Raw genomic sequence first — 25,852 nt, 5'->3', positions numbered from 1 at the left:
CCGGTCTAGACAATTTTCGGATTGGAAATTGTCTCGACTTTCCTGGGCATAAAAGTATCATCGTGTTAGCCTCATGATATACGAATGCAAAATGGTAACTTGGCTTAGAAACCTCGTAGTTAATAACTGTGGAAGTGCTTAATGAACACTAAGCTGCGAGGCGGCTCTGTCCCAGTGTGGGGATGTAATCGTAATGCACAAAAAATGATAATATTAAGGACAATCAGGGAAGCGTCGTAGCCCTCACTTGACAGCAAAAGTCTCAATTAATAGGTGGTCAGCAAATCTGTTTGTGCATGTTGCAACAGAGCAAAGATTTCGCATTTTCGCATAAATAATGAAATGCATATTGGAACGATTCTTAATTATTGGATACCCCGCTCACTTCTCAAGTAATAATCGATGATTATTAAAGCTGGTCAAACGTGAAATTGATCAATTAGCGATGTATCATTCATTATCGAGTTTTCTTGCATGTTTCCGATATTTTCAAGTGAAGTTTGGGACGAGAATCAAACCCAAGCACGCAAATTTCTAAACTGTTGCCACTGACCATAAAACCACAAACCTATCTCCAAAGCCACAAACACAATGTATCCGAAATTGCGGCATCGCTTGCAATTGATCAACGTTGCACGAAATTCTCTCACTTTTTCTTTAAGCTGTCGAGTCTTGAATTCGAGTCGAAAATGCCTTAATGTCGTATGCAACGTGGTAAGGCCTTGATAGATATGTAAGCAGATAGCTGATTATATTTTTAAAAAGGGTATTCCTTTCTGCGATTGATGTTTTTTGTGACAATCACTGCATTGTTATAGAGCGAAGACATCTAAAAATGATTTCATTCGCACGCCATATTGAAATAACTTTCTCAGCTGTGTAAATTAAACCTTATGTAAAGCACTGCTGGGATGATACAGTTCCAAAGGTATTTCAGGAATGCAATCTTCAGTTACCGCGAAGCCAAAAGAATGCCTCACCGTGTAAATGGTTTTAATATTGATTCGAAGTTGATTGAAACTGTTCGCGGGTTGGTTGGTATTCGAACAAATTGAAATTAAGTGTGGGTCGGTCGACCACGAGAGGTTGAATTATTTCGCCAGGTTCAATAGCCAGGGCAGCTCTTTGCGGTGGCAGTGGAGCGGCACGTTGTGTGCGAATGCGTTTATAAATGTACTTTGCTAAATTTATTTCTTCCTCGGCATATTACCTGTCTGGTCCTGTTTGGTCGAGTTCAAGTCCATTTTCCTCTTCTGAACCTCGGCTCTGTACGCTGGTGCCGTGTGTGCATCATCCATCGCCTTCGTCGTGCTGCTCTCTTCACCCCGTCACGAGTGCCAGCCCGGCCCAGTTCCATCAGCAGTCGCAGTCCAAGTCCAGCAGGCCGGCCGGTTGCGGCTCAAGGTGGGAAGGCAGATCTGCAAGGCATGATCAGCCCCTAAGAGAAATAACTCCAACAAAATAATGAATGGATTGTATGATGTGAGGAGGGAAAAAAACTGAATCGAAATTCCTTAGCGCTTTGTTTGTATTAGTATTGAATTTTTATTCCCATGGTTCTTTTTTGAGATACTGAATCTTATAACCGGTATCTTCTCTACTCGATGAGGGAGGCAAATGGACAGAAAAAATATCTGGATAAAGAGAGAACAAAAAAAACGGGCGATTACATGCAGCCACATTTAAGACAGATAGTGGTTCTTATAAAAGCTTTGGGTGGAAGAGCAAGCAAACAAGAACAGCAGAATATGCCCAAAAGAATTTTTATTAATTAATTAGCATACGAATTTTATTTGTGTTCTTTGTTTATCATCTAACGCAACAGGAATCTGCAAACCTTGTGTTAAGCGATGACGTTCGCTGTTCTATATTCGGTGACTCATCGATATCAAAGTTTATTGACTTATTTTGATTTATTATAAGATTTTAAAAGGAATCATTTCATAACATAGCATAGTTACGGTCTACTTCGTAGATTGGACACTAGTGGTACTCATGTTTCATTTGAAATCTCTATCCAGATTGCTATTACACCCAAAAAACAAATCTGACAATTATTGTATAAAATCTGGGCATATACAATTCTGTAAGCTTTTTATACAAATATTGGAATAAAATAATACAATTCTGTATTATTTCAATACAATAATTGTATTGAAATAATACAGATTTTGTATTTGCCCAATTATTATACAGTTTCTGCAAGGTTCTTATGCAGAACTGTATTAAAATCTGCCATCCGCTGGTTGGGTGTAGAAATCAAGGTGGGTGTTGCTCTTGATTTCAATGTAAGACAAAAATAACCAAAGCATGAGAATTACAGGGTTGTTAGCTGTTTTCGCAAATTTACGTAATAACGATTTCAAGGCCACATGGAAATCATCTAACCAAGAAATGGAAAACCAAATCGACCACGTTGTAATCGACGGCAAACTCTTCTTCGACATCACAAACGGCTAAAGAAGGCCCCATGAAGTTGTTCACCGCGGCTAAACATTGGGCGGCTACAAGACGGTAGACTAGCCTAAAAATGCAGCAGCTGGAAGTGACACTCCCAGCGGAAGAGCAGCTAGACGTAACTTTTATTCACCATTCGAAGCACTGCAACCACTGCACCAGGCAGATACCCCCGGATCAAGTGGAAGAGGAGAATATGCATTATGGGTGAGATTGCTGCAACACCACACGAGGGCGAATGAGGCACGATACAAACGGACGCGGGACAGACAAAACTCGATTTTCCGGAGGAAAAACAAGCATCAGCAAGGAGATCGCGACCGAGAAAAGACGGAGCAACTGTACTGTGCTAAAAACGCACGAAAGTTCTATGAGAAAATGAACCGTTCACGCAAGGGCCTCGTGTCACAGCCTGATATGAGTAAGGACATAAACGGGAACCTTCTTACGAACGAGCGTGAGGTGATCCAAAATGGTGGCAGCACTACGAAGAACACTTGATTGGCGATGTGGCAGACAACAGTAGTGGTATAGAAATATATCGGGGAGCACGTGCGCAATAGATACGTCTTCCGGTTCTGGATCTCCAGGAAATTCAGGAGGAGATCGACCGGCTAAAAACATGAAAGCCTCTGGGGTTGATAATCACATGGCTGAACGCTTCGAAAAAGAGAATCTCCCAAATGTTATGCCACCGACTAATACAAACTTTCAAGAGAGTTCGTGTGGCAGTGCCAGAAGAGGTTGATGGACGAACGCTTTACCACGGACCAGGTGTTCGCCATACGTCAGGTATTGCAAAAATGCCACGAATACAGCGCGCACACATCACCTATTTATCGAGTTCAAAGCCGCATTTTTTTTTTGTTTATTAAAGAGGACTTAAACCACTAGATTCATTCGCCTCTCACAAAGCCGCATATAATACAAATGATCGGGATCAGCTATGGTAGCTAATGCACAAAAACGGATTTCTGGATAAAATGGTACGGTTGATCAAGGCGACGATGGATCGAGTGACATGCGTAGTTCGAGTTTCAGGGGCATTCTTGAGTCCATTCGAAACGCGCAAAGGGTTTGAGTGAATAATACGAAGGGCAGGGATTGACACGAGTGGTATGACTTTCACGAAGTCCGTTCAGTTATTCGGCACGCCGACGACACATTGATATTACGGCACGTAACTTTGAGAAGATGACAGAAACCTGCATCAGACTGAAAACGCTCCAATCGAATAGAGTTCGCGCGTAGAGATGCGTATCATCTATGGTGGGGTGAAGACACAGCGGACGGTACGTGGAGGAGGTGAATGAACCACGAGTTGCATCATCTGTTGGGAGAACCACAGCGATCCGACGGGCACAAAAAGGCGATGTACGCAGCGAGCAAAGTGGATCGATTGAGTGGAAGACAATTCGCGTTGCGGACGCTCCGTGGACTGCGTGGTTGTCGACGTGCAGCCATGAACCTAGCTGAATGGAGAAGACTTTTAGGCACTGCAAAGACCACTCCGGCCTTAGTCTAAGAAAATATCAATAATTCGGCAACAACATTTCAAAAGGGCAAAACTGCTTTTGTAAGCAAGAGCTTCTCACGTCGCTGGTGGGCTAATTTAAGCGCTCCCACGAAATCCAACACCACCGATGGAAGCAGCAAATCCAATTCTTTCATCAAATGGCGATGGATTGTGTGGGAGGGCACCAATTAGCCTACCAGCGACGTGGTGAGCTTTTGTTCACAAAAGCAGTTTCACCCTTTTGAAATGTTGGTGCCGAAAATTTGATAAATGAAATGGATATGAGAATGTTTATATTTAATAAATAGTTTTATGTCTACATGGGTCTTTATTCACGATAACAAAATGCAGTTAACATTATAGTTTACATTTGTAGTCTATGATTACACAGTTTTTCGGATATTTCAAAGTTTTTAATGAATTGCATCCATTACACGCTTGAGCACCAATGCCAACAAGAGTAGCCTTTATGAAATAAACAACTTAACCATCTATAAGTAGTCGGTGTAGTTGTGTGGCTAGAATGAGCGCATCTCAATGCCATTTCTGTTGCTGTTTTAGGTTTGATTCCAGTTGCAGTCATACAATTTTTATAACTGCTCATCGTAAATTTTCGCGAAAAGTGAGTGAGGACTAAAAATGATGAAACGAAAAAAGAATTTCATCTACTAGGCACGATTTTCGTTTTTTTTTCTTAATGAAAAGAGTGATGAGTGAAAAATTATTTCACCACATAGTACGAAAAAGGTTCTTCTTTGATCCGAAAATCGCTTGATTTCGGCTCGTCGAAATGAAAAGTTCGAACTTTGACAAGCTTACAGCAAGTGTTTTACCAGCTTGGTTCTTGTTTACTTAGCTTCGGTGGTTATTTTTTTTATTGTCTTTATTAATGAGGTTTTCGGCCCTTGACCGGTTTACCTCATAGCTTCGGTGGTGAATATGGCCATCCAGATGGTTTGTAACACAAACTAGGGGTTCCTTTTTTCAATTTGGTACAAACACGTATGAGGTTATAGTTTAGAATCATATTGAAAAATGAGTAATATTTTATAAAATGCTTCAAGAGAAAATGTTTAGAAAATTGTAATAATAAAAAATGGATATTTCGCGACAGAATTTCGTTCTGGGTCGTGTATTTTAGCATCCCCGTAACAACTCTACTACTCCTGGATACGACCACCTTTACCGTAACTAGGGAAGGAAACAAAGTGTTGATGTAGTACTTACTTACGTCAACCAATTTATTTTGATGAAGATTAAAATGGCATTCGACGGGGAATCCTGTTCTATTAATTGCTTGAAAATTGACTGAATCGAATAATAGGTTCAACTGTTATGGGCAAAATACTAATTTGTATCATAATCACGTTATACTTATCCGATTTGTTCGCAGCAATTTGCATTCGACAGTAATTCTTGAAATCATCCAACCAATGATCTTTCCATTTCTATTGTTATCATAGCACCTCTCATCATTTATAAACATCTCATGTCAGTGACATAATCTGCAAATGTTTAGTCTCCTTTATGAAGACCATAACATAATCTGTTATACTAAATATTCCCATGCAATAGTTTGAACACTTTTATTACCAGACTGTAAACAATTGTGTATCACCTACAATCAAAGCCCTAAAAACCGCCCAGTTTAACCGGACAATAGTTTGAAATATAATCCATTAAAATCTTTCCTAATGACGTTGTCAATAAGTGAATGGAGTCCCCCGTTCCGTCCAGCATGGTTCTGTTTCAGTGCACGCTGGACCGTTGTTGTTAAAAGCGAGAACGCACAAGCGAGCGAGGAGACAGGGTAGATTGAGAAGCCCGAAAAGGGAAGCCGAAATACATAATACATAGCGTTAAACAGCCACAAATCATCATTCGACACGCATGGTGTGTGGGATAGCATTCAATGAGCGTTTATTACGATTTATTGTTAAATTTACAGGAAAAACTGCGTTTAGACAATAATTATCACGGCTTGAGTCTGAGCGAACTTCAAAGTCATGGTCAGGCACCATCATTCAACAAACGGCGCGGTCCACCCCATTATTGAAAACGAAAATAAATCCTAATAGAGGAGAAAAGAATTTCGGAATTTAGCACAGTTCATTTCAATTAAGTGCTGAGTGTAGGTACTTCTGATTCGGTTATTCCAGTTCTGAGTGGCGGATGTGCTGGTGCTGACTGTAGAGGGGCACCCCTTGCCGAGAATCTGATTGAGATGTGTTCGATTCGACAAATTGACTGCTGTGAAAGGATGATTGCATTTCAAGCATTTACCAACTGCTGTAGTAATGTAATTATTAGGTAATTGTAATTTTGTAGCATTTTAAAATAGACCATCCGTGGCAAATCGGTATGATGCAGATACGGTCCAGACATTGTTTTCTTTTCGAGCTAGACTCATAAAAAATCACAGTTGTATGGTTTAAAAAGCTTAGTTCAAAATGGTAATAAAAACGATTAGAACGTGTTTAAGCTTTGGGTTCTTTAGCTAGAACATGAATGATAAACATATTTGGAACACTGGAGACGGCCTTACTATTGACTACATACGTAAATACGTATATGTTAAGTACTAAATCGACTTATGAGTTATGACAAGCAAATGCTACTACATATTGATTTTGTACCTTGTCCAACATTGCCTAAATCAAGTTCTCCGAAGTGAATTCTTCTACGAATTGTAATATCATATAATAAATAAAATCGCGGTAAAATTTGAGACCATCAAATTTAACCATGTGATAAAATCCATAATAGGCAATAATCTCTTAGATGTAATGCCCTGTTGAATGAATATCAAGTATTGTATAATAATAATGCTCATTTGCCTTACACAGGTAGCAAGTATGTGACCCTTTGAATGAAAACACACTCCATCTATTAACTTCATTTGTTATACCTTTCCCACAATGCTTCCATAAACCTCCAAACCACCAACAAGTTGGCCCTGCATTTAGCCAGCGAAAGAGCAGGCGGCGGTAAAGGAAATCCGAAAAAAGGTACACATCGTAATTCGAGGAAGAATCTCAACATTCATCGCCCGACAAAGACAAACTACTGATAAATGTAGCATGTTCGTCTTTTGCTTTGTCGCTTTCGGCAATTCTTCAATGATGTGTGAGAGATCTTTGGCGCACCGTGTGAGAAAATCCAGGAAATGCCAGACTCCGACCGGCAATGGTAACGGCCTCTCAATGTAGGGTACCCGACATCGGCAGCAACAAAAACAGCGACATGCAACAAGTGAGACGAGAGAGATCACCCACCGTTTGATGATTGTTTGGTATAGGGTCCTAACATGCTCTCAACTTTACGACACCCGGCAGCCGTTTTATTTGAATGTGTTATCTTATTACACACCTGAACGGTTCATACTTTTCTTTTTATTTATTCCAAGAGTTCGGCATCTTTTCGAAGAAGTCCTATTGTTTTTGTCTTTATCGTTCAACAAAGTTGCACCGAATCATTTCACTCAAAAAGCAAACTTTCACAGGAGACTTCAAGATTCATAGTATTATATACCAATCGACTCAGCTCGACGAACTGAGCAAATGTCTGTCTATCGGTGTGTGTATGGATGTGTTGAAATAAAAAACAATACCAACAGCATCTTTGCATATAGTAATTCTCAACTTTTCGTGTAGTGATTTTGACCCGAAACATGTTTCACTCGAACGGGGGCAAATCCTTGTTTATAATTTGACCATGACCGACTATTTCTATCAAAAGTTATGTAATAAATATATATCAAACCAAGAAGATTTGTGTCTTGACTATTTACAAGAAAGGCAGTATCACCTAGGTCCGCTCAGTGGCCTACATTCGATGGTCTATTCGCGAGTAGGCTCCGATAACGGATTCAAAAGTCCCGAACATAATCAGATTTGAAAGCACAATTTCCACCAAAATCGATCAGGAATAGCACTATCGGGGACTCTGCGTCCTTATCGACAAAGGTCAAAATATGAACGATAATACCCCACGATAACACACGATATTGAGCTTTCTTCTAACCGAAAAAATAAGTGAACTAATTTGGGTTTTGCACGTGAATTACTACATGTTAAAAAGCGAGATTCTTTGTGTTTCATATTTAATTTTGAAAATTGTAGATAGGTAATAGAATTGATCCTAATGATTTCAAAATAGAATGCTGGAAGTCGATTAAGTGTGGTATTGCACATCATCATCGAGCTGACTATGTAATCTGCCATACAAAAAAAATGTTGAGTAAGTTGCGCTTGTACAATGTACAAAGTGTTCGTAAAGACTATACTATTATAGATACTTGAATTTAAACACTAAAAATCTTTTACAGGCAGAATAAGATGAGCGATATGATGCGAAATTGATTTTAGTACCACCCTATTGTGTTACCGTAAGACGTTTATGCGTAAGCTAATTTCACATTGTGGAACATTAAACGAGCATTAGAGATCCCCAGTCATTAGGCTCATTGATAGCATTGATTAGTGGCTATCTAAAACTACGTGAGAACCGATTTAGACACATATCAAGCGCACCCGAATGCGAAATACATTAAGAACAACAATGGATCGCGATCGAGCAAGCTATTTATCGCTTGCTGATTGCTAGTATCCATTAAAATCTTAATTGAAAAATAAAAAAAATCAATTTAAGTTCACGTCGATGAAGACGACGATGACGTGTATTGTATCACAAATAATGGTCGTTCAGCTTAAGCGGAGTAGTCCCAGATCGACCAAGTAGTGAAACGGACCGGGCCCGGGCGTCTAGCTGATCGGTCTGTGCCTTTGAGACGAATGAGCTCGTCTTCTGCTCCCTCTCTACTTCGTTGGACGGAGTGGATGTTTGTGTGTCCGCGCGAACCGCAGTTTGATCAATCGTGGTCATTATGTCTTCATTACATTTTGATTGTGGTTTTCTGTAGCATTTTATTGACCTTAAATGAACTGACTTAATACGTGAATATGGCATTTCAGTATTTTATGCGCACAAGTCAGAGCGCTTTTTTGCTCTGTGGTTTTTCAGTTAAATTAGCCAATGAATAGGAAAGTAAATATTATTTTATATGAGAAATCGATATCACGAGCTGGCACTATTTAGTTTTTTACTAAAATATTTCTGTTTCGGTTTTTTCACCACAACCATCACCACAACCGGAAAACTAGCACCACGCTCCTGCGTTCATTAGAGTTCACAGTTTATGGAAGTGGTCGAGAAGTCGATATAATTTTCTATCCTGTGAATTTACTAGATCGGCCGTATCAGTTGTTTGTTTGTTTTATTTATTTTAGGCATTGAACACCTATAAAAGTGCATTCATGTCAATTAAAAATGAATCATGTATACATAATACATATGCATAATAATTTTACACTCATTTTGATCGTGATCTGGTGTTATACACCAGGAACTCGTACTCATAATATTATACCTTGTAACCGTGCATATAAAAACAGATCTATGGCATTAGAGCTTATTCGCAAAAAACTTGGCAATCCAAATCTTCGGTAAAATACTGCTGTGACAAAAAAGGCAATTCCGGGCAATTTCAACACAATGAATTACAGGGCACATTTAACTCTGAAATTGGCAACAAAACTAGCCGGCATGTTTTCTTCAGATAGAGAAGTAAGTCTGGGGGTCCCTCTAGCTTCTAGAAGAAAACACGACACTAGATGAAGACCTGGAATACATCACTAAAAGTTTGATAACCGAGGCAAATCCACATCAATACGCAGTACAATATCCAACACTTTTCGCACTGCTAAGTGCTAGGAAGCACATTTAAAGAAACTAGAGCACTGCACTGTTACAAAAGTGTTGTTGCTGAAAAACGCCTTGTTACTTGAAATACCGATTCGAGAATTCAGTCTATCAGTTTAAAGGAATTCACACAGCGATTACCAATGCCGGACACGAGTTAGATAAACACCTACGTTGGCGGAAAAAGCTACGTACTCTATCATGGCGGTGTATGCTTCTTACCTTCCTGTCAAAGAAAACAAATGATTGATGGCGATCAGCCAGCTCTAATCCATATCAACAACTCAAAGTATGTGAATAAAAATCCGAGACGGATTACTATACATTTATGTTGATAAATTCGACGTAATGAAATTTCGTTGTAGTGCCGTGGCAAGTTGAGGCAAAAAGTGGGACCGCCAAAAAGCATAAGACACGCTCAAATGTGAAAACGTAATATCTTTATTGAATTTCAAACGTTGCTTCCATCCAACAAAATTATGAACTAAAGCGGAAGCAATAATTGAGAACTTTTCCGCATGGTTATTATTGTGGAGAATTTAAATTACTCGACAGATTTTTTTTTCGGCGCCCGGCAAAAAGAAATACCTACAGAGCAAAGACCAGAGGTAGGTACACGTGTAATGCAAACGCCGAACCGAGTAGCAACTGTGGATTGTCGGTGGGAAAGCATATGAGCGGCGTAAGGTACTGAAAAAGAAAAAAACAACTGATTGACCATGGTCAATTAGATAATTTTTGTTTGGTCTGTGCGCCCATTGCCGTTGCTTAGGGAGGTCTGTACATATAGCAGGATTAGGCGAAGCGCAATTCACGTAGATTGCATCAGGTGGACCGTTATTCAGCAGTGCCTATCATATACTGCATGGAGATATGAAGTTCATCTGTTCATTAGTTTTTAACGTTTCAGAACACTTCAACATGTTCGAAATACATTTTCCATATTACATTATCGCTTATATTGGATGTAGTTAAAGTCGATGATGCTGTTATAGGTATTTGATATTAGTATTATTATTGGCAATACATACTGTTGTATAGATTTAAAAATTATTTTGAGCTTTTAGTGGAATGTCTTCACTTGTCGAGTCAAGTACGCGACACTGAAGACGGCCTTACTGTTGAGGTCGAAATACGTATCTGCCAAAGATGCAATCAAGTGGTGGAATTAAATGGAATTGTGTAAACTCGTCTTATGACAAGTAATACAGTATTGAAATGTATGATTGGATAATTGTATTAAAATGTAGTAAGTCTGTATTAGCAAATTCGTGATACAGATCTTGTTCTTGTGCAGATCCATATAAAACTAGAATTCGCTGGTTGGGTGTACACTATTGGACACTATTATTGCAAATTATGGTGGGTTGCCTAAAAAGAACAAAATCATAAGGGGTTATTAATTACGAACACGTTCATATTCATTATAACTTAACCAACAGAAAAAAACCCAGATTAATCCACCCAGCGTTGGTGGTGCCTTTCTCGCATTTAGTTAAGACACCAACAATATAAGGGGTTTATATGGTTCGATGTACCATTTTCTTCATAACTTTTAAACGCAATAACCGATCGTTATAAAATTCAATAGTGATCAACAAGGCTTTGTCTCCTATCGAATGAAACTTGTTGCGAGAAAATTGGTTAAGGATTACTATACGTAAAGTTGTCTAATGTTTTTATAGCTTTTGTGCACACACATACACACATACATACACACGGACAGACAGACATGTGCTTAGCTCGTTGAGCTGAGTCGATTGGTATATAATACTATGGGTCTCAGAGGCTTCTATAAAAGGTTCGTTTTCGGAGTGAAATGATAGCCTTTCGGTATAACTTAGTTGTACGAGAAAGGCAAAAACTTCTTCATAACTTTTAAACGTAATCGTTAAACGTAAACGTAATCGTTATCAAATTCAACAGTAACCAACTAGCATTTATTCTCTGTCGTATGCAACTTGTTGCGAGAATAACGGTTAAAGATGACATATGAAAAAGTTGGCTAATGTTTTTATTAGCTTTTGTGCACGTAAAGTTCGAAATTTTACGATTGCCGAGAATCCAAGAGCCAGGATCCCGACAATGATTTCAACGAATCTCGGTAAATTTTTTACCGAGATTTCGGTAAACTTTGCCGAGTCATCAGTGATCGTTACCGAGATCTCGGTAAAATGTAAACTTTTCCGAATTTCGGTAAAGTTATGACGAAATTTCAGTAAAAGAATAACTGAGTTTCGGTAAAAAAATTACTGAGATCTCGGCAGTTGGAATTCGGCGAAAATTTTGCTGAGATCGAAAAAATAATTTTAGTGTGTACACTACAGTTCGTCGAACTGAGTCGATTGGTATATAACACTGTACGTCTCCTAACCTTCTATAAAAAGTTCGCATTTTGAAGTGAAATGATAGCCTTTCGGTAAAACTATGTTGTACAAGAAAGCAAAACTGTTGATGTTGCACCTTACCTATTAACAATTCAATATCCTGTGTGACATTGGACAGATTGTGGCTATTGAAGAACATCGCAGTTTCAACTAAGATGTAGTGTTCAGTCCCAAATAATTATTTGTGGTAATAGACGGTTATCATATAATAGTACTTTTGGTTAACATCTAAACGCATAAATGATCCACAATTTTACGCCAGAATCGTGAAGCACATCCCCTGATTGCTTTGCGTATATAGTTGAGCACGCTCGTAGTTCATCCTTCACCATTACTAACCGTTCTCTTAAATACCACACAGATAAGATTAAGCATGCTTTTGCTTGAATAGCCCAATACTTGTAAATCTTTCTCAAGCGTAATCCAAATTTCATGTTCGTAGTACAGGTGTGAACCTTTTTGAACGCAATTGGAAACGACATGTTTTCGATATAACTTCTTCGTATCAAAACGTAGACTCAGTAGGAACGTTCCACTAATGTGTACTTTGTTGCATTCACAACCAACTCGACTTTCAGGCAAGTGTGCAGGTCTACCATTCATTCAAATGTTCTATTGGCAATACCCAGTAGGTAAAGTGATGACTACATTTGTTCCAAATCGTACCCGAGCCGCAGTTGCTACATCTGGTATGCTATCTTCAAGCACAATATTGAACAACAGGCACGATTGTCCAACACCTTGTCGTAATGCCTTCATATGCATAACTATCTGATGTCCATACATAGGAATCTCGTCCATGATTTTCCTTAGCTTAAAATATGTTTTTTATGGCCCCAAAACCGTTCAGTTTCGGAAGGGAACTGGCCTCAACCCCTAGCTGCCGGTCTATCCTCGGCAGCCTTCTGAAGTGGACCAAATCAAAACCAAAAGATTTCTGATCCCTAGGTCTATAATGTGGAACTGTGGATTTATCTCGTTCATCCTCTGCCTTGGGTATTGGGTAATTGGGTAATTATTCTTGCTTCCTTCTCTCCTCTTCCTTCATTGCCGTTTCTTCTTCTTTTTTCCTTTTGCTTCTACCTTCTTTCTTTCTTCCTTTTTTTTCTATTTTTTCTCTTTCATCGTATATCATGAGGCTAACACAATAATACTTTTATGCCCAGGGAAGTCGAGAAAATTTGTAACCCGCAAATTTCATAGACCGGACCGTGAATCGGACCCTGCCACCCACAGCATGGTATTGCTTTAAGGACAAGCATCACAGAATCCAAAACTAAATTCACTCACATTTTCAAGGGCACACCACTCAATACGGAGACAGCGGACAACTTTTGTTTTTATTATTTCATCAGCTTTTCTGCGTCGCAGCATGCGTGGAATAATGAAAATTACAGTTGTGCGATGCTTTCATATTGAGTGAAAACGCGAGTGAATTTTGTTTTGGATTTCGAGATGCTTGTCCTTAAAGCCGCGCATCTTACCGCACGGCTGAGGAGAGCTCCAAGCATTTAGGCCGATTTTGATTAGTTCAGCTTTGACTGACGTAAGAAGTCATCTACAAAAAAGGCAACAAGTTGAATTGTGCAAATAATTTCTGCATATATCAAGCCGGCTTCAAGCGGTAAATTAAAAATCATGCGTCAAAATGATTGTCAAAACGCAAACCAGGCAACTAGAGCTCACTCAGCTCATCTGTATGGTAAGCTTCCCAGGAAAGCTGTTCTCGTCCATAATTTTCCATAGGTCTACGCGGTCTATACTGTCGTATGCCGTCTAAAAATCGATAAACAGATGGTGCGTTGGGGATTGGTAGGGTAACCGGCGGTAATGTTGGCCCTGGATGTAACATTGGCTCATCACGCAAATAAATCAACATTCCAGCGATAATACGTCGATTTGTAGGGTTGTGTTAACCATTGCTTCTTTAGAAAAGTGTATTAAACATATATCTGCTTCATAACTCTAGATTTATACACTTCTTAAACTATTAAAAGCAATAGACGAATCCAAGTAAAAATAAGAAGAAGACACACGACGGTGTTAACTTTGACAGATCCTACAGCTCAGCATAGGGAGATCATTTTAAAATGCTTATAATAAATTCTAGACAAAATGTAATTAAAATCTGATTGATGTATGATACGGAAAAAGTTCCGAACTGTATGATAGATACATTTTTGGAAAAAATTCAAAAAATTGAGATAAGCTTCCAGATATGTAATTCGGAACTTTTTCCGTACCGTACATCAATCAGATTTTAATTACAATTTGTCTAGAATTTATTATAAGCATTTTAAAATGATCTCCCTATGCTGAACTGTAGGATCTGTCAAAGTTAACACCGTCGTGTGTCTTCTTCTTATTTTTACTTGGATTCGTCTATTATCTTGCGTGAAAAATCACTTTCACTCGGGTTTTTAGCAGCCATGTTTCGTTGACTTATGCAGGCTGGCTGTGCTAGAGTTTTTCATTTGCCAAATAAAAGAGTTTTCTGAATGAACATACCTGCTTTTGCACATCAGATGAATGGATAACAACCACACTATGTCAGCTATCATTTTTATTTCACAATTTCCATTAGTATAGCGACATAATAAACCAAAACTTTTTTGGACAATACTGGGTGCACCCGTAGCCAAATGGTGGCATGCGCTTTCGATTTGTAGCACTACGTTAGTATAGGTGAAACTCTGAAATCAAAACATTCTCACCAATAACCCGTACTGGAGAAAATAACCGAAAACTGCAGATAGAATATACGATGCTTGCGATTAGGTTGCTGAGAATTTTTGTAAAAACAGGTTAATCCACTCAACCGTAAAGTTTCTTTCGCAAATTACATAACGCTAAACTATTATCAACCCACACCCAGCCCCTAGTAACGCTTCATGTATGGTAGCGCTCTAAAATTTATAAAGTCCTTAACGCTCAGACAAGTACCCTCCCACAACCTAAAACGTCATGTAGTGAATGGGCCCTCTTGATGCTTTTCTCGAATCACGATATAATCGCTTTCATTCGTAGAACATACCAAAAATAATTGCATACCTTACGGCTTCCAAACACGATTCAAGCATCAACCTTTCGTGGTTCGATACACCGTATTCTTCATAATTTCACAAATAAATGATACAATCAGTGTATGAATATTTAGTTTTATCATCTTTCGCACGAATCCTACAGACATTTTCTCACTTAATAATGGAAAGATACAATGGATCGTATGTTTCATTAGATAAACTTTCAACGTCATTTCATGTGAATAATTTCAAGTCAAATTACTTGACAAATACCTTCATCATAATTAAGATTTATTATTGCTTGCAAAAAGTATTTTGATCTGTAAAATGATACCGAAAAAGTATTCTTTCAACTCGGGAAGTTGAAACACGTGAGAGTTTTGAGAGGATTCACAACAGCTGATCGATATGTGGAGGAGTAGAATCAAACGCACGTACCAATCATGAAACTTCAATGCAGGCAGAGTTAAAACAAGCATCCAATAATTGTATTTATGAATAATTGTGTAATAATATCAGGTAGTTGGCACAGTTGTAACTGTTTATGTACAGTACAAAGCAAGGAATTGCCTAGAATAAGTTTTACAATTGGCTTTCTTCAGTAGTGCGTTATGCATCATCCCCACCTAAGGCATTGTTTACGTTTTGGAAAAAAGTTTCTTTGAGAGTATCGCGAGAGCGAAAGCAACACAACTGCCATGGTTTCAACTAGCAGTAAATCTCAAAATTATGCGGCAGTCAATAATTAACGTATGTAATTTGTTTGAAGGCACAACATGAGGGCTAGAACATGTAGCCTTTTTGCAATTGCAGTTTTTAATACAGTTTTCATTTTTCACTTGCAAATATGGTAAATATTTGGGAAATAAATGATACATATAATAGTATTTTCGTTAGCATGTCCTTGGTAATCGTGCTATTGGGGGAATCTAAAACGCACTCTCACAATCAGTGTAGTAGTATTTTTCATGCAACCAATTAGAATTCACGCTCAATAAGATGATTTGATTTTCTCTATTTGTTTGCATGCTGCCTTTATTCAACGCAAGCAAAATGACTGGTGCTATAAACAGCAACCCATCTTTATCTTTCGTATGTTCGAAATCAACAATCACTCGTCCCAAGTGGGCTGAAAATTTATCCACATGATAGGGACAAGGATGCCGATGTTTTGTCCATTTCTCTCGAGACTTTCGCTGGTTTAAATGAGATATTGCGGACATTCATCGTCGTTTTTTGCTATTTGGCATCAATACCAAATGTAAGCAAGCCGGCTGGTGGAATAATTCTGGTTGGAAATGCAATATATGAAGATTTATAGCGATAAATGTGCTCAGCTGTAGCATAATGGGCCAAGGTTTGAGCCGTTACCCCTATTCATGGCATTTTTGAAACATTTGTCGTAAAGATCTGGTCCGTTGTCCGGTCTGACGTGAGATGTTCGAAGTGCACAGAGAGTAGTAAGAATTGAGAAATGCAAAGTGAGTACTTTATATGTAAGTGGAAAAAACAGAAGGAAGAAGGGAGAGATGAGCGGTGAAATATAAGACAGAAGAAACAAGGAAGTTGAAGAAGGAAAAAGGAAGAAGAAAAAAGAAGCAAATAGGAAATAAAAAAAGAAGAAAGAAAGAAAAAGGAAGAAAAAGAAAGAAGGAAGAAGCAAAAGAAAGTGGGGAGAAGGACGAAGAAACAACGAAGAAGAATGAAGCAAGAAAACGAGAAAGAAGGAAGAAAGAAGTAAGAAGGAAGAAGAACCAAATAAAAATGAAGAAGGATGCTGGATAAAGGAAGAAGGAAGAGGAAAAAGCAGGAAAGAATAAAGGATAAGATAAAATGAAGAAGGTTTAGAGAAGAAGATGGAAAGAAGAAGGAAGAAATAAGTTGGAAGAAGATAGAAATAAATAATGAATAAAGAGGAAGAAAGAATTAAACAGAAAAAAATAAAGCAAAGAAGATGGAAGAGGAAGGAAGAGAATAACTGTTAGTTTCTAATTTTATATTTTTATGATTCACATTTCAATTCCTACTTTTCACTTCTCACTTCTCATTTCTCACTCCTCACTCCTCACTTCTTAGTTCTCTTCTTACTCTTCACTCTTTATTTCTCACTGCCCCTTTTCACTTCTCACTTTTCATTTCCCCCTTTTTACTTCTTTTTTTTCACTTTTCATTTCTCTTTTTCCACTTCATTCTTCTCACTTTTTTCATCCCACATCCTACTTTCTACTAGAATCTCATTTCTCGATTCTCACTTCTTATTGCTGATTATACTCATTTTTCACTTTTTACTTTTCACCCCACATTTCTCATTCCTCACTTCACCCTTCTTGCTTTTAGTTCTTACGTCTTATTTCTTATGTGAAGTGTGAAATGGTTCATTCCTCACTTCTCGCTTCACATTTATCATTTTTCACTTTTCTCTTCTAGGATTCTGAGAATTTCCTTTTTTGTTTATTCGGCTAAATAATCTTTAAACTATTGTTGTTTAAACTGCCGGTGTGTGTGCCAAGTGCCATCCTCTATCTATTGAACTGATAATGTACTAGCTATCCACAACATTTTACAGTAAAACATACTGACTAGATAGGATTCGCCCACGAGGGATCAAAATCCTTGGACAATTGGTCAGTGATCGCATAATTGTACCATGGGACATAATCACTGATAGTATTGGGAGCGCTTCATTTCTTGCAGCAAGTTACATTATTTACCTGTTACAGCTTATTACCATTGAATTTTATCATTTTTTTAATACCTAAGCATGTACAGAGGGGCCCTCCTTAGCCGTGCGGTAAGACGCGCGGCTACAAAGAAAGACCATGCTGAAGGTGAGTGGGTTCGATTCCCGGTGCCGGTCTAGACAATTTTCGGCTTGGAAATTGTCTCGATTACCCTGGGCATAAAAGTATTAAAAGTGTTAGCCTCATGATATACAAATGCAAAAATGGTAACTTGGCTTAGAAACCTCGCAGTTAATAACTGTGGAAGTGCTTAAGTGAACACTAAGCTGCGAGGCGGCTCTGTCCCAGTGCGAGGATGTAATGCCAATAAGAATAAGAAGAAGAAGAAGCATGTACAGAATCAAAAAAATCTTGGTATTACATTAATTACGAATTGACGGTATCACTAGTACACCCAGGTTTTTTTACACGGGTTGGTTTCAGTCGTTTAAGACCTTCAGCGTCAATGAAACAATGAGTTAACTCCACGAATAAATTCACAAAAAAATTGTGTTATTTGTGTTATTTGAAGCGAACTGTTGCGGAAAAAAATAAATAGCAATGAGTATGACAGATTAAAAATGTGGCAAAACCATTGTGTTATAAGATTTCAAATATTGGTAATTTGAAAAGAATTACAACTTCACTGTTAAAAAAATGTGCTCGAATTAGTAGTAATCCGCTTTACCCTGAATTCACGTATTCTTTATCTTTTTTTATCTCTCTCCATATTACAGATAGACCTTTACGATACTGTGATGTGCCGCCCGGAGGCACCTGTTGTACACACACGATAGAGAATAAGCTGGCCGTACACGCCAAAACACTGCTGGAGCGAAACACCAAAGACTCGATATCCAAGCTGTCCTCGGTGCTGGGGACTCGAGCGCAAAAATTCAACGGTAAGTCACTCCACTCGTCGTCTGGCTGGGCAGATTGATGTTTACTTGGTCTCTCTCTCCCCCTGTTTGTATATCATGTTTAACAATGCGGGAGATGGTGCTACAAAGCACTGGGTGCTCGCGATAACGATCTTACACGGGTGACAAGAATATTAAGGCTACCATTCTGTGCTGAAATTTAATAAGTTTCTATGAACGCCTAACGTACACGAGATTTTAAATGAGGCATAACAATTAGTGTCGTCTGGCTTTTCAACAAAGTTGCTGTCGATGGCAGCCTACCACTTTTTAACACCCTTCATTCTATCACACTCACTGCTCCTCTAACAGCCTAACCGGCCGGTATTCAAAAGAAACATGCAGACATCCCGGAGGAAGTGTTATTTTTATTGCTACCCTGCCGTCGAAACTTACCGTAGATAAAAGCTCCCGTCATGGTAATGTTTGTCATACCTTCTTCTTCACATGTTGCCGGTGCAGAAGAAATAAAAAAAACACTAAGGTACGAAAAAGTATCATGTATCATCATCACGGCGGCGACCCAGGCGGTTTTCTGCTTCAACTATTTGCTCAAAACGGAGCAATTGGGTAGCTTGAAGTTTAATTCATATTGACATAATATAGTGGGCTCGGGCTCCTCGGCACAATGGGAGGCTCCCCTGCATCTAATTCATTAGACAGCCATAAGTGCCTGCTTTTCTCTGGACATGTTTACCCGGCGGTGAGATTAAGGTGTTTGAGCATGGTTGGAGTTTGAGTTGGATCTTTAATTGTCCTATGTTTGCCAAAGTGTTACATTGGCAACAAGCCAAGAATTTTTCAGACCTGCCTCATATTCTGCAGTCACTTTGAAGATGCTATATCTAGTTAAATATTACCCAGTTTTTTTTTTCATCCAACTGTGTACTGATTATTGACGACTGTTTTATGTTCCAGCTAACACAGAACATGATCTTATTTTGCTGTGGTCCGTAACTACCTTCTGCGATCAACCACCACCAGGATAAAATCACACCGGTTCAGTTCTAGTCGACCGACCGAAAAGTATGTGTCTATGTGTACCTTCCGCTCGATCGTCATATTGATTTAGATGCGTATATCGTCTTTGTGCATACCAAGTTTATCTACCCATGATGGCTCAAGCGGGCATTTTATTTACAAAACATATTATTAAACAAATAGTAAACCTCGAAATGGTTAGAGAAACATAAAACACAACGGTATGGCACGGCCGACGACTCCTCCAGTTTTCCAGTGTCTGTCTGTGTGGCTGACTAACTCAAAATCGACGCAGGCCACGCGGTCAACCATATGGGAGAAAGGAGTGAAGCGACCGAAATTTCGGAACTGCATTCCACTGTGCGGTAGGGCAGACAGAGAACGATACACATTTTTGAACAGAAAAATGCTCATACCCACGGCAAAGTAGTGGGCAGAAACGATAAAAATAGTGATGTGTGGAAGCAATAAAGTAAATTTCATCGTTAAATTTAATTTATTTGTATTTAAACTGACTGGGCGAGTAGTTGAACTTGATGGACGATAATATCCCTTCTTCTTGCGTTGGCTTTCCGTGGGCAAAAAGATCTTTCAACCAACCAGTCAGTAAGCAAGCGTGTGTGGAAGCCTCTAAAAATACTATCCTCCACTTGTTTATGTTGGTCAGAGATTAATCTGTAAGAGGAGTTCCATTTTACTTTACCTACATGAAAAAGATGCATTCTCATCTCATGATCTGTGTTTGCATGGTGTACTTTTAACGACTGAAACGGTATAAGCTTCGTGGCATTATTTAGATTAACGAGTTAATCTTTGAATGGTGTACTGGAAAGTATGATTCATAGAAGGTCTCAGCTGGGCTCTGACAGGAGTAACAGAGAAATAAAATCGATGTAGATTTTGTAACCCCTTAGTTAGTTTTTAAATGTTTTAAACAGTGGATAATAGTAAAAAGTGAGCACATTTTGATATAGTTCCTCCTTATTAAGCTTTAATTTTGATTTGTCATAAAGAATACAAATTCTGATTCACTCTACTAGTTATGGTACATCCTTGCTAATAATTAGAAAAATGTAGGTAGAATGTTATTCAAATTTGATTATAACATGTCATTTAAATGCATTAACCGATGTATGTATACTACACACTAATATACATGACACATAGGGGCCGAACATATTGCGTAAGCACTTATGGGGAAGGGGGTCTGTCATTATCTTACGCACCATATAAATAAAAATTTGTATGAAAAAAAATCTTACATGGGGGATGGGTGGGGAGATTGCTTACGTAATAATTGTACGACCCCATATATGTTCATAATGGTGAAAAAATATTCCACCTCTGTCTCCGACAGTTTAAACACAGAATTATGTATTACATAACTATATAGAAATTATTGTTTTCCGCTAGAAGGAGATTCCCAAGTAATATTTTAAGTTTTAAAACGCTCTTGAAGACCGTAATATAAAACCAGCATGAAATCAAAATGTTATTAGGGTTTATACTCTAGTTAAACTTGTTAGTAAATAAAATTGACCCAAGTTAAATATAGGAACCGTTACGTTGGAAATTTGAAGCAACGACTGATATTCACTTGCGTTGCCCCTATCTTACACCAGATCGGATCAAGGTAACTTGCTTGTTCATTTCCCAACCCCTACACTTCCGCTTGAGCTCAACTTATGTCACCAGTGGAACGTTGGAACTTCAACGGCTTCTGGAATAACCTTTTCAATCTAACGTATTGCAGCACAAGTGGACTATTAATGTAGGTTCAAACATCCCCATTTGTGTATTGCCTAGGGCTGAAAGTCTCGCTAATAAAGACAAAAAAATCCCCATTTGTAAGAACAGCATCTCCTCCTGGGATGTCAAGGCACTTCTTCTTGTGCCCAAGGTCGTCGAGAGGTTTGTGAACCGGCGGCGGAAGCGTGAAAAACTAGAAACAGTAAGTAGACTCGGATTTTGACAGCACGGTAGGGTACATACATTGGAAACTTGAGAGACGATTTTCAGGAGGCTTACAACGAGGGCATACACGCCGAATTGGTATCTCTCTTCCCAGCATATGCTTATTGAACCAGATTGGGTCCATATCGATGTTGAGGACACTGCCAAAAGCATTGATTGATTCGGTAGATACTTTGAAATGAAGTTAAGGTCGTTTTGGAGTACCTCGAACATCTCGTATTCAGGAAAATTATTCCAAGGCCTTCAACAGGACTTTTGCCCACAATTTCCTCACAGGGCGCTCCTTTAACCCTTTCAGGACGGCTTTTTATTATGAAGATTTAGTGTACGAATTTGTTTTTTTTTTCACTGGATCCTGCCAAAACTGGTATAGATATAACTAAATAAGCGTTGAAATACTTTTTTTTTCGGATGTCCTAGGTCCAAACCACGCTGGAGTAAATATCCTTGAATGTATTAGGAAATATGTCTAGAAACAAAATGTCCCAAGCTGATGTATATGTCCAAAAATATCTTTAGGATCAAAAGACATAAATTGATCGAGTTTTGAACTATTTCAGGGTTTACAAAACGTCTTGAAGTTCAGAACATGTGATCTATCCGATCAACCAAGTCATGAACGATGTATTCGTGCATCGTTGAACATCCCAGCAGGTTCAATGAGCCGATAGGATTTCTCTCATTGATTAATTATTTGCGAGCATCTTAGGGGAAATGTTACACGGTTAAACGAATATTTTCTTCCATTTACTTTCACGAATTATATTTTATACTAGTGGACCCGACAGACGTTGTCCTGCATAGTAGGCAAAAATGCGCGTTGTGAACTGCCCATGGGAAATTTGCATACAAAACAAAATTCTAGTTTTTCACGATATACTCAACCTTATTCGTGATTTTCGTAAGAAGAAATATCATATAAACCCGTCGGAAACATTAAAGAACATATCTCCTGAAGGAATGAAGAAAATCCATCCAGCCGTTTTCGAGTTATGCGGATACGAACACAGACCATTTCATTTTTATGTATATAGATCTCGTATTGAACTGGATTGGGTATATGCCGATGATGAGCACATTGCAAAAAGCCTTTGATGATCCGGTAGATGCTTTGGAATAAACTTAAGAACGTTTTGGAGTACCTTGAACATGTAGCTTTCAAGAAAATTTGGTTTACATGATGCGCATATGTCTATTTGACCGAATTGGGTATATGCCATTGATGAGAACATTGAAAAAGCCTTGGTTAATCTGGTAGATACTTCGGAATGAGTGTAGCTTGAGCTTGATTGACTGCCCGTAGTTGCTACTCCATTATGACCAGATCATCTGTTCTTGCACAGAGAAACAACGGACGTTTGCTTGGGACTAGCACTCATCATCAATGTACAAGTACTTGTGATCTCATTCGTTAGGTCATACTGGCACCTGCCACGTCAGAATGTAGGGAAGGGAACGAAATGATGATGCAATCACTCGCCCATTGCAAGCCGAATATACCTCTGCACTTGCCACGAGTTCATACGGAATTTATTGGAATTTTTTGGGTAAGGTTCGAGAGGCAGAGGTCCGTCTTCGGTGTTGAACTTAATCTAGAATTAAAAAAACACCTTAATAAAGAATAAAAAAAAGAGGTCCGTCTTGGTTAATGAACTGCCAATGTGAGAAAAAGGAGAAAGCAACTGATGGAATTGCTAATTGGATGTAGGAAACGAGCTTTTTAGATCTCGGCTGTTGGATTCTCGGCGAAAATTTTGCTGAGGTCGGTAAAATAATTTAAGTGTGTGGGTCTTCATGGTCTAGCCAAACTAGACATCCAATATTTTTCCTGTGAAGCCGACATCCTGATGAACATTTTTGGTAAAGAAAGTGGGGACCTCGCTCTCTTCTGTGACCAGTCTAAAACGCTGGGCATATACATATGACTTACTCGTCCTGAAAGGGTTAAAATCCTAATCGGGAGCCTGGGGTACCCCAGGGTTCCATTTTTTCAGGGACGCTGTTCCTTGTCGCCATGAACGGTGTGTTTCGTTCACTTCCCCTAAACATTTACATTTTCGTCTAACCATCGTCAGCGGTTCTATGACACTACCCCGAATGTCACTATGCCGAACGCCAGTACTCCGAAAGGCCACTACCCCGAATATTCCACTACTCTTAAAGGCCATTACCCTGAAAATCATATAATTATATTACGTTTTAATTTTAAATCATACTTTTGCATATGCTAACATTTATCCTAATAGTGTTGGTAAAATCACTCATAAATCTCAATCAACGAGCGCCCCCGTACGAACGAAATCGTCTGCGATTTTAATGAAATGCATCACGCTTGAATTTTTCATGCTAAAACGCATCATTTCACTCATTTGCCAAAAAATCATGTTGGTTTAAAAACGCATTTGTAATCAATTTGGGGGCAATTTTTTGCTTATACATAAAAGAGTGTCTAATATTTGATGCGACAAACGTCAATTCACTGTTTATAACGAAGGAGAACAAAAGAAAATCTACGATGATTCAAATGGATGATTCAACTCATCCATGAGTTTTTAGGTGCTGAGTTGGGTGCGTTTCAACTCACGCTTGATGTGAATCATCCATGAGTTTTGAGATTTTGAGTTTTTACCAACACTGATCCTAATATTTGAACCGGGAGCATTCGGGATAATGCGAAAGATCGAATGACAGAGACGATGTTTGTGTAGAGACCAGTGGAGAGAATGAAAGCAAATATGGCTTCACGACCTTCATGAGACATTCATGATTCGAGTTGAACTAGCCTAGGGCTAAAAACCTCCTTAATAAAGATTAAAAAAAAGCAGAGTCGATTGGTATACAACACTATGGGTATTCGGGCCTCCTATCAAAAGTTCGTTTGTTGTACGAGGAAGGCAAAAACATTTGTGATAACGTGAAGTGACTTTCAGTATAAGCAATTATTTCTTTTTCTTTAACACATGTCCTGTCTATGGAACTGATATAGTTTCAGCAACATAATAATAATATTTATGCGCTCAATACAATACACGCATTTGCCAGGGACAAGGCGAGAGAGTACATTACTTCTTCTTCCAAAGTGTACACTTGCCCGGAGTAAGATGAGAGAGTAAATCCCGAGCAGCACACTGATCACATTAACTTATATATGACCGGATTCAGTCACAATATGGTTACTGCAATCACATTTGTTCAACTTGTGCTGCTTGGGATGTGACGTTCCTGTAAAGCGTGTTTGCCCAGAATAATGTGAGAGAGTGAATGCCTCCTTCTTTAAAGCACGCATTTGCCCAATCTAATGCGAAAGAGTGAATGACACCTTCTTTTAAAGCACGGTCCTTTCCGGAATAATGTGAAAGAGTAAATGCTTTTTCTAAAGCACGAATTTGCCCAAGATGGGGTGAGTAAATGGCTCATACTTTTGTTATTTTGAGTGTTATTTTTGACAGACTAGTTTTCATTTTCAACCTGCCAATTCTCGAATACTCATCCATTATATGGACACCAAACGACGTAATATGGAATCTGAGAATCGAGCGTGTCCAAAAACGATTCATCATGCTCGCCGTGAAACATCTTCCGGAACCCCAGATGGGGCAGATGCCAATATCTTGGTCTTGATACCTGGGATCGGCGACGAAAAATCCAGCATGCTACGTTTATTGCAAAATTGCTGAACGGAGAAATCGATTGCTCCTATCTCCTCTCGCTGATTGGTTTCCGATTTTTAGTAAATTAATTAGATTTCCATGTTAATGTATATCACAACCTTCAAAGTTTCTCTCATACCTTTTTTTCAAGTACGTTCTTCTGTTAAAAAGTTTGTAAAATTCAAGTACCGTAATCCGGGATACATTGATCACCGGGGTAACATTGATCAGTTTTATTATTTCCAACAAAATTATTAAAATATTATTTCCTGTTATCACAATTACTTATTGTGAGTTAGGTATCTTAATCTTGACTAAACTGGCTGCTGAATGATATAACTTTCGGATGAATTTGCATTTATTTTTCGTCAAAATTTGAACAATAAAATCAAAATTAATTTTTGAACTCACAGCAAGCTGCCAAAAGCATTTAAACAAGTATAATAACAAAAAAAAATAAACTC

At 38.6% G+C, this 25,852-nt stretch overlaps 1 protein-coding gene across 1 annotated transcript in view; it reads left to right on the top strand.

Moving 5' to 3' along the window:
* Window positions 1-25,852, top strand: part of LOC134225569 (glypican-6) — a 109,290-nt gene that overhangs the window by 56,762 nt on the left and 26,676 nt on the right. Inside the window, exon 2 of the mRNA XM_062705752.1 lies at window positions 18,601-18,765. Within this exon, the coding sequence (XP_062561736.1) occupies window positions 18,601-18,765 (165 nt within the window). The remainder of the gene's footprint in view (window positions 1-18,600; window positions 18,766-25,852) is intronic.

The sequence above is a fragment of the Armigeres subalbatus genome, chromosome 3, assembly GCF_024139115.2.
Source record: "Armigeres subalbatus isolate Guangzhou_Male chromosome 3, GZ_Asu_2, whole genome shotgun sequence".
Taxonomy (NCBI): domain Eukaryota; kingdom Metazoa; phylum Arthropoda; class Insecta; order Diptera; family Culicidae; genus Armigeres; species Armigeres subalbatus.
This window is presented reverse-complemented; position numbering and strand designations above follow the sequence as displayed.